The sequence below is a fragment of the Ctenocephalides felis genome, unplaced genomic scaffold (genome assembly GCF_003426905.1).
Source record: "Ctenocephalides felis isolate EL2017-DRISC unplaced genomic scaffold, ASM342690v1 CF-g0.4_SCAFFOLD_00211, whole genome shotgun sequence".
Taxonomy (NCBI): domain Eukaryota; kingdom Metazoa; phylum Arthropoda; class Insecta; order Siphonaptera; family Pulicidae; genus Ctenocephalides; species Ctenocephalides felis.
Window position 1 is genome coordinate 1 of NW_020536365.1, and position 10,362 is coordinate 10,362.

General features: G+C 35.6%; 1 protein-coding gene and 1 long non-coding RNA gene across 3 annotated transcripts; one reads left to right on the forward strand and one right to left on the reverse strand.

Moving 5' to 3' along the window:
* Window positions 1-4,171: 4,171 nt before the first annotated feature.
* On the forward strand, window positions 4,172-4,813 carry LOC113385500. Of its 2 annotated transcripts, none has more exons than XR_003368005.1 (3): window positions 4,172-4,248; window positions 4,329-4,503; window positions 4,574-4,813. It is a non-coding gene; the product is annotated as an uncharacterized LOC113385500 (long non-coding RNA). The 2 variants fall into 2 exon arrangements; XR_003368004.1 differs by having other exon boundaries at window positions 4,577-4,813.
* Window positions 4,814-4,970: 157 nt separating this feature from the next.
* On the reverse strand, window positions 4,971-10,153 carry LOC113385408. Its single transcript, XM_026623291.1, has 5 exons — window positions 10,031-10,153; window positions 8,857-9,964; window positions 6,095-8,775; window positions 5,714-5,986; window positions 4,971-5,003 (listed from the first exon to the last, which is right to left on the reverse strand). Exons 2-5 carry the CDS (start codon window positions 9,956-9,958, stop codon window positions 4,971-4,973), a joined length of 4,089 nt encoding a protein of 1,362 aa, XP_026479076.1. The 5' UTR covers window positions 9,959-9,964; window positions 10,031-10,153.
* Between the last annotated feature and the right edge of the window lie 209 nt (window positions 10,154-10,362).

Sequence of the window (10,362 nt, forward strand, 5' to 3'; positions counted from 1 at the left end):
AACATTCGATTCCTATTGATTGGAAAAGAGCTGATTAGTTTTTGGCAAAGGCAGGTCCAGCCGTTTCGGAGATACGGAGCAAAGAGTGCAGAAAATAGAAATCGAATTTTTGAGAGAACGGAGTATCCGATTTGAATGATCTAAAAAACATTCAATTAGTAATGATTGGGAGAAGTGTTTATTAGTTTTTGGCAAAGGCAGGCCCAGCCATTTCGAAGATACGGAGCTAAATATGTAAAAAATGGCAGTTTTTGAGAGAACTAAGCGTCCGATTTCAATGATTCCAAGAACTTTCTGCTTGTCTTAACAAAATAATTGATTTTGGAAAAAAAAATTTGTTCCAATTTTTTTTTTTTTTTTTTTTTTTTTTAGTATTTTGTATATCGAAAATATTTCAGATTTTATTTTTAATTCTGACTATAGTTCTAATATACTTTAGAAATAATTTCAACTCTGCAATTCGGTTTATATAATTCTTATAAATATTAGACAATGTTACAATATTTATAATAATCTATTTGAAAACATTCAATATTCCTCGAACATTTCGTTACGGTGCGGGAAGTTCCAGCAATTTGCCTCAAGGCACGATGCCATAATTGCCTCGAAACAGAATTCCACTTACAGCTAGTTTAATAAATCTTTATAAATGGCTTGTTAATAATAAATTTTTTATAAATTTTAACTACTGATTATGGATTATACACATCTACAAAATATAAATTTTTATAGATTTTAACTACTGATTATGGATTATACACATACTACAAAATATAGACTCGAGAGCTCTCGCAAAACACGTCCGTTCGCGTCGAGGGTTCTACGTGATGTAGGTAAAATATAAGTTGGATAAATACACAGCATGCACAGGTAAATAAAATGATACAAATATAAATTGTTTTCTCATAATTATAATTTTCTATTTATATTAATTTTATTTCAAATTGATAATAACTAATTTTATAAATTATGTTAGAAATTATTTGGATTCCTGGAATCAATTTTTTTGTTAAATCGTCATTATTCGTCAATCATCAATTCATATTATATTATTGTTAATATAATTTCTATATTTTGTTGTTATTAACACTAGCTGACCCGGCAAACGTTGTTTTGCTAAGTAAGGCTTTCTAAACAATTTTAAAGTATAAAAAAAGAATACTTTATTTTAGGAGTGTAATGATGTGTTGTTTGAATGGTACAGACAATGAGGTATTATAAACACAATAAACCCCAAAGTCTACTTCTTTCAGACATGTATTATAGGCATTAAGAAACATTGTCGGTGATGTCATAATTGATGCTTTTAAGGCAATATTAGGAATTCCATTTAATCCTGGTGCCTTACTATTTCCAACCCGATCGCAAGCTTCCATCAGTTCTTGCAGTGTCATACGTGGAATATTATTCAGTTCTACATGTGTTACCTGGATGTTCAAATTAGGTTGTCGTAGGAACAAAGTAGTTACTATTTTTTTCAATAGTCGTGGGCAAATTGGTGAAGGTATTGGCTGGCTTTTGAGGCAAGACATTACAATCTTATTAGGCCTTCCGCATGGGTTTTCCTCGACTTCATCTAGGAGTTCTTTCCAGCACCTAACTTTACTTTCTTTGAAAGCTTTATTTAGTTGCCGACGTGCCTGTTTGTATTCCACTACCAGTTGTGCACATTTTGTGAGACTATATCCTCGCTGAGAGATCCTTCTTTTCTTTTAGCACACTTTACGAAGAGAGCTGATTTCTTCAGTCCACCAGTGCACAGATTGTCTTTGATTTATGCCATGCTCACGAGTCATACTGATATCACAAGCTTTGTTTATTCTCTCCATCAGCTCTCTAGTATGCTCATCTGCGTATTCTGAAATTATAGGTTTGCAATTTAAGACAATTCTCATGTCGCTTTCATCAAAAGATTTTATTTTCCACCCAATGGCTTTAGATATCTTCACATGTTTTCTAATAAAATGAAAAAAAAATGTTTAGGGAGAAAAAAATAATTCGATAATTTTCAAAATAAATATTATCAAATTGATAAGCTTCTTTGGGAGAAATATTGAAGCTCTGTTCATTTCTTGCAACTTTGTTAAGGTGAATCTTACATACAAAACGCTATAAAATGGTTTTAAATGGTTTCTTATTTTAGTTCGGAAACTAAAATAATACATTAATTGTTATTTTATGATAATTTAATTATTTCGTTGTTCGTATATATTTTTTTTCTTTGAAATGACATCTATAAGATAAAAGTGAACCTAAACTATCTGCCAATTTGGTGTGCTTATTGATCATTTTTGACCACCTACGGGTAAGTCATAGTAATTCGAAAAACGAAACGCAAATGAAATAGTTTATAAATATTTACGTTTCAAAACCTTCTGAACATTTTGGCATACCTTGGGAAAAATAACTGTATGATTGTGTATTTACCGTTACATTTATTGTTGACGTTTTTGAGACGAATCAACCGATTGAATGATTCAATTGTCGAGAAGATGTGCTGATTAGTTTTTGATAAAGACAGTTTTGCCTATTGCGGAATACGGGGCAAAACGATAAAAAAAGCTATTCAATTTTTTAGAGGCCCATTCTCTATCCGATTGAAAAATTCAAAATATTTTACTTGTGCGACGAAATAAAGAATTGACTAAATTCTTGCGATGGCAGAGTCAACGTTTTGGTGATCCAAAAAAGTGCTATTTGGTGGTCAAAAATGATCAATGTAGATTTGCACATCAAATTATCATATTTTAGCCAATTTTTGGAAATGAAAAATGATCATTGGACATACGCACATCAAATTATCACATACTTTATAAGAATATTAATAATAAGTACAAATTTTGTTAATATTGCTTTGCAAAAAAACTCTAAATTTTCAAACAGACTGCTCCTTCGGGAAGTTTCTAATAAGTCAACCCTAGTAGATAATTTCTAATAATGAAGTAATGAAATATAGACGGATCAACAGTCGGCTCATGCTCTACAAAAGTACGACATAAGGAAAAGATTTAGGGTGTGAGTTTCTGATTTCTATTTGCACTTTCTGCTTCGTATCTTCGAAACGGCTAGACCAGCCTTCAGGACGTCCTGATTAGATTTACCTATCAACTTATCAATCAATCTACCATTTTACCGGTCTATCAATGTACCTGTCAACCTATTTACCTATCGATTTGTTTATCAATACAACATTTTACCTGTCAACCAATTTACCTGCTTTCCAACTTATCTGTCATCCCGTTGTAAATGTCAACCAATTAACCTGTTCAATAATTTAGCTGTTTAATAATTTGTCTATTAATTTATCCATCAACCTGTTTATCGATCATTTTACCGACCTACAAATTTACCTGTCATCCGTTCTGCATGTCTACCAATTAACCTGTTTATTTATCTACATATTCGTCTATCTACCAGTCATACTCTCTACCATTTTATATATCCTCCAATTTACCTGTCCATCAGTTTACCTTTATAAATTCTCTAATTCACCTTATTTATTTACGCATTATAAAAAAATTGATTCTACGTTTTAGTTAGAAAACGTTTGTATGTGGAAAAGAAAAGAGCTGTTTTTAGGGTTTTTCCGGCAATTATTCGATTTTTTCTTGTCGTAAAAACCACCCTTGGACTTCAGCAAACATTTCAAAAAAAGAATTGGCCAAATTGGTCCAGGCGCTGTTGAGTTATGCGCTTACCAATACATTTTGCGATTCATTTTTATATATGAGATTATGAAGATATAATTTTTAACTTTGCGTTGGGTAAGTTATAGTAATTGCAAAAGAATCGAAAATGTTTTTTTTATCTTCACGTTTCCAGGCCCTCTGAACATTTTGGTATACTTCAAAAAGTGTATGTGTGTATGTATGTATGTATGTTCGATTCCGATTAATACGAAGACGTCCTGATTAAATTTGTAGACAAATTCATGGCCGGTAATCACGGAACAAACATCTGTAATCTCGTTTTTAGTTCCCTCTCCCTCGTTTGGGGCGCTGGTAGCGCTATAAAACGGGCTAAAGAAAATATTCGAGAATCTAATATGGCGGAATAATATTTTAGTGTCAAAGTGTCAAATGTTTGTTAAAAGTTTATAACAAATATCATGTCAAAGTGCGGTGTACAATAATGCGGAACATCAACAAATATGCGAAAAAGGTGTATTTCCTGCAGAAAATGACGTAATATGTAAAATGATTAGTAAAATAACTGGAGCCCGGGCTGAGCACTGATGGTGAGAACTAGGTGAATAAGTTTTATCAATATGTATACAACAAAATACTCGCATCTATTACTAGAACTTCTGATATAATTTGTTATTGTAGCTCAATAACTGAGACATTTAACAGTATCAATGCTAGGAATTTTAAGGTTATAAATACAAGACACCCGTCTTACTAAATCCCTTTCTGGAAGCTATGTTATTGAAAAATTATTCTTTTTATAACACTTTTTTGTATTGTTCTGGCAAAACTGAAGATGGAAAACCGTCCCTGAAAGGTGAGTTATTTAAAATTTTTCATACTACAAATTAAGTTCGTAGCAAATGATTCTAGATATTTTTTTTCAGCAGAGGTTCTTAACTCAAGATATAAGCACTGCAGAGACCAGATATGCAAAAAACAAAATTTATACCATATAACAAATGTGTTGAGAAAAGAAGTCAGAAGGATAAATATACAAAAAAATATTGAGGCAGAAGTTACAAGAAAGTGTCAAATGTGCTGACAATTTTGCTTATCTCCCAGCAACATTAAATAAGAGGGCTCGTAATTTTATATTAAGTCAACTAAGAGAACATACAAAGAAGCGAAAAGGAAGAAAATTTACACTTGATGATAAAATTCTTGCTTTAACTCTGCATACAATTTCTCTAAGAGGTTATTACTTTTGGAGAAAAATATTTGTTTTGCCTGCTCCTCAAACATTGAGAAATTTGCTCTCAGCAATTCCTTTGTATAGTGGTATTAATGAGACCCTTTTCCAAACATTGGGTTTAGCTATGGCACAGAAAAAATATGTGAATAGCAAAAACTGTATTCTGATGTTTGATGAAATATCATTATCATCTGCATTCTTGAACGACTGTAAAAACGATCATATTGTTGGTTTTCAGGAACTGGCAAATGGTAGAGAAAGTTTATTTTCTGATAATGCTCTTGTCTTTTTCAAATCAAATAGTTGATACTTGAACTGTACGCAATGTTCATATTTTTTGTGATTGTTTAATGAATGTGTTTTTTTTTTATAAATCTACTAGCAAACCCGACGAACTCCGTTTCGCCACCAGATGGTTTCGTGAGAAAGATGAAGAAATTTTTTGTTTGTTTTATATTTGAAAAGGAAAAATTTGATTTTATTGTACAACAGTAACGAATTTATTTTGATTACAAAAATGAGTTGAAGTTCTCTAAGTAAAAGAAAGTGAATCTGCAAATTATATGTTTTATTGAAGAGCCTTTTGGTAAACAACATTTTTTGTTTTTTGGCCTAACACAAACAAAGCGGATGGTTTCCCAACTCGTGAACAGGCAACGTACAACTGGCCATGCGAAAAACAATGATTTTCTAAATTTATACCGCAAACACTAAGCGATTGACCTTGCGACTTGTTAATTGACATTGCAAACGCAAGGCGAACTGGAAATTGTAATCGTTTGAAGTCAAACGGAAGACCAGTCGGAATCATTGGTATTCGAGGAATATATACATTTTCAGCTGCGTACTTTCCGTTAATAATGGTTGCCTCAATCAAATTCGGCATAAGTCTTCTTACTGAAAGTCGAGTACCGTTGCAAAGTTGCGGTGGATTCAAATTACGCAATGTCATTATAACAGTGCCAACTTTGAGTTGCAAGTTATGTGGTGGAAATCCTGGTAACTCCAGAGAGTTCAAAAACTCCGTTGGATAATTTACTACATCATCGGGATTTGTTATGGAATCAATGGATTTGTATGTCACCAAATCGCCAGCAATTTTTGACTGAATGGCGAAATTCAATGCGTGCACATCATTATTTTTTGCGGCAAGAATTGCTCGTTGACTTAACCAAGCATAATTCTGATAATTTTCGCTAATGTTTGGGAAAACATTTTCAATAAGTTCTAATTGAGAGTCTACAAATCGGCAAAAGTCATTGGTAAGAGTAATTAATCCAGATGTCGCATCAACTGGGACTTTCCCATTTCCAACAGCTAACAATTGTTTGGAAAACTGTGCAGCACTTTGATCATTTTGAAGTTGAACTCTCATATTAGTGGTTAGCGATAATGTTTTTACGTTATTCCATAACGGTGATGCTTTCAGGCAAGCATTCAATTCATCTGTAGGCGTTCCACGAGGAATTACTGGCAACGTCTGCCTGAAATCGCCTGCCAACAATATCATCAAGCCGCCAAAGATGTTGTTATTTCGCCGAAGATCTTTTAGTGTAAAGTTAAGTGCTTCAAGTGATTTCTTGTGCGCCATTGTGCACTCATCCCAAACAATGAGCTTGCATTGCGTCAACAATTTTCCCATTGCACTGGATCGGGAAATATTGCATGTTGGAGTATCAATTGTGTTTAAATTGAGTGGCAACTTAAGTGCAGAATGTGCAGTACGACCTCCATCTAGAAGAGTCGCTGCAATTCCCGATGATGCTAACGCTAAAGCTATGTCACATCTTGATCGAATAGTGGCCAAAATCAATGAAATGTCAAATGTTTTCCCTGTTCCTCCAGGTGCGTCCAGGAAGAATAGACCACCAGTATTATTGGCCACCGCTTGCATTAATGTTTCGTATACTTGTTTTTGCTGTTCATTCAGCAACGGCACATTAATTCGAACGAATTCTTGCAATGTATCAACATTGTATTGCAGCTCTCGATTTAATTCTTGGTTGAATGCATCGTGCATCGATCGATTTGGCGCAATCATTCCTACTTCAATTAGTAGCTTGTTTGCAATAGTCAAGCATTGATCCTCAATCAGAATCAATCCTTCATTGTAGATTTCATCGGTTATTTGGATATCAGGATTGTTAGTTTGAATGCGCAAGCGATGCAAGATATCTTCACATATGTCGTCTTTGTATTTGTTCCATAATTGTATTGGTTGTGAAGGAAAGCATGTGGTGATGATAATTGCGAACAGCGTTCGTATTTGGTACGCATTTGATGAAACAACTGAATCCGCAAGTGTTAGATCCCAATGAGAATCGTTCTCCAGCAAACCCAATAGTTGACATGCTTCTCGATATGTTTGACATCGGTGGCCATTCACAGTTTTCAAATGCACAAATGATTTTGGTCCACGCACATTTACCAACAGAAGTCGCAAATAAAAACATTCATCACTTCTAGGATGAACAGTATATATGCGACCAAGTGCATCCGTGGAAAACACATGTGGCCAATCTGGAATTGGGATTCCTTGTTTGCGGCGTTGGAAATTCTTTGTTGATTGATTCCAAGTGTAATACTTAGGCATATCAACGTACATCAGCGTCGCTGCGAATGGATCTGCTTCACACATAGCAAAGAAGCTAGTCAATGTTGTCGATGGTGGTCTCTCAGCTCGCTGTGCCGCATTAGCCTCAGTGAAGTAAACTCTTTGGCCGTTTTCCAAATGCACTGCTAAATGCATAACTGTGGGATATTTTTCATGAATTTGAAATGACAATAATCGCCACAGTGCTTCATTACTACTGACGTATCTGCCAATTTGGAAGCTGCTAATTTCGTCATTCGCATTTTCCGACGCAATACCAAACACAGTCATGTCGGTGCCTTTTGTGACGTACTTGCACAAATATTTGATTGATTTGGCCGAATGACAACTTTCAACGTTTGCATGTGTTCTGAAAATTCGAGATAGCAGCGGGCAATATGGTACAATAAATTCATTTCCGATCTCAATCTCTTGATTTTGAACTTTAACTTTGATAGTTCGACCATTTTCTTCTTTTGAACGCCGACGATAAACTGGATATCCATCGTTCCCTGTGAATGTATCAGCAACTAACGGTCGCGGATATCGTTTTGTGCACTTTCCATTAGCCATGCAAGGCGATAATGGATTTAATGCACCGCACGGTCCATGCACCATCTGTGTCGTCACAATATCGTGTAGATGGGGATCAGTGACTGGATCAGGAATTTCAGCTGATATGATGTCATCCACTTCATTTGAATGTAATTTATTCAGCAACCAAATTAGGATATGAGCATGCGGTAGTCCACGCTTCTGCCATTCCACCGAGTACATATAACAACGTGTGTCACCAAAAACTCGATACTTTGTAAGCACATCCATCATAACCTTGAGTTTTTGCTGAAATACTCTGGCTATTATGTCATGGCGATCTTGCGGTTTTTGGCCTATTTCCAACTCACGTTCAATTTCCGTCCACTTCGGATTGCAAGTGAACGTAATAAATAAATCCGGAGTTCCATAATGTCGCACGTACGTCATAGCGTCTTGAGCGTATTCGTGCATGTGGCGTGGACTTCCGGTATAAGATGATGGGAGAATCGTGAGACGTCCAATATTCTGAACATCACCATCTGAATGAATAGCATCTCGCAAGTGTATATAGTCCTCAGATCGTAGCTTTGCCTGATTGAATCGAATGAACGCTAAACGTTCGGTCTCGACTTTGACATACATGTCGACAGCGAATTGCTGGAATAGCCGACGGCACTTCAGAATGACATTCTCCTCATGTGAACGAATCATCATACGATATGCATAGTATTTCATAGCGCTTAGATTTTTATTCGTTGATAAGCCTGAAAATGCAAAATGGAATGAATTGTTAATGGAAACAAATAATAGCAATAATAAAAATAATTAGTGTGTTAATATTGCACCTGTAATTGGATCGACCATCTTCAACGTGATGTCGTAACCGTCTTGCCCTTGCCAATAAATGATTGGATATTGTAACGCGTCGTACAAACGATGTGTCTCGTTTACGCGATGCATGATATTGCTTCTTCGCTGAACGACAATGTCTCGCGATTTAGTTGGATCGCCAACAATAATTGCAGCAACATCATTAACGGTGGGTGCATTGAATCTTTGCACATGTTCACCTCTTGGGGTACAATCCGCTCTTATGATAAATTTGTGCGTATCTGATGGCATTCGTTCCAATGCTGTTTTGAACATGTTAACCACAGCATTATTAGCGTGAAAAAATGATTGCAACTGTTCAATAACTCGTCTCTTTAACTCTTCCTGCATATTGCACCGCACATTCAGCTGATCCACCATCGACGAAATTAAATATATTTGCAGAAATTGGTGCTGTTCATTTGGTGTTGGCACCATTGAACCATGCAAATGGTATATTTGTCCTTGTATCTGTAATTGCAAACAATCATTAGTTGAAGAATACGGTGTAACTTCTGATCGTGTGATGGTGTAGTGTGTGGTGTGCAATTCATTGTGTTGGTGTGAGTAATTGGTTATGTGCGTTGTATCTTTTACCTTGCAAGTCGGCATGAAGCCGCCTTCTTGAATGATATTAGCTCCAAAGGAAGTCATGCGAAAGCAGTTATTGTATTGAAGGATGTGTTGAAGAAAATGGCTGGAATCGGGGTCACTTCCATCAAACAATGATTTCAGTGGCACTGGTGGTGCAAGTAATGGATCCAGTTTTACTTTTCCACTTGCGCAGCACAATCCAGCCGTTTCTCTTTTGAACTTTAACGCATTGCAATATCGGCATATAGTCGTCATTGGTCCAATATCGAAATTTTTATCATCACTGTAGTTTGCAGTGGGATCATACTGGAATGCCAAGCGATTGTATGATGTCAATGATCTACGTGTACTGATGCGTTGTCTTAACCGGGCATTTTGTCTTATTATATTTTGTCTGCCTTCGCTTAAGTTTAGTAAATACACTTGCTGCTGGCTTGCATGTCTTGTGCGGCGACCGATGTTCGCACGTCGTCCTATAGGCATTTCAGACTATGGACAGAGTGGTGAATTTAAACTCAAATGCACTATCCACATAATTTACACAGTTTAACTTACCACCTTAAAGACAAACGCCTGCTTTAAAGACAAAAATTTGCACAAAACACGTGATATACGGAAAAGAATAACTTATTTAACTTTTTTGCACAATTTCACTGTAAACACAATGCCGGTTTGTCACCTGAATTTAACTGAACGGTGAACATTGAGATGTCAAACAATATATCTACCTGCGCCATCTACCGACTGCGGTTTGGTTTGTAGTACATGCTAAGTTTTAGAGATGACGCCGCATGTAAAAAAAGAAAATATGTTTTCCGCTTTTCTGTTGAATTTTTTTTTAAATTTTCTTAGCTATAAACCTTGCGGAGCCCGAGACCTTTCCAACG

Excerpts from the sequence above, each read along its gene's own strand:
- LOC113385408 (XM_026623291.1), bottom strand. The coding sequence starts at position 9,958 with ATGCCTATAGGACGACGTGCGAACATCGGTCGCCGCACAAGACATGCA. Across the intron at positions 5,987-6,094 it reads AATTAGAACTTATTGAAAAT|TCAAAAATTGCTGGCGATTT; the intron begins GTTTTCCCAAAC and ends TTCGCCATTCAG. Across the intron at positions 5,004-5,713 it reads GAAAGTACGCAGCTGAAAAT|CTAAACCCAATGTTTGGAAA; the intron begins GTATATATTCCT and ends TCTGTGCCATAG.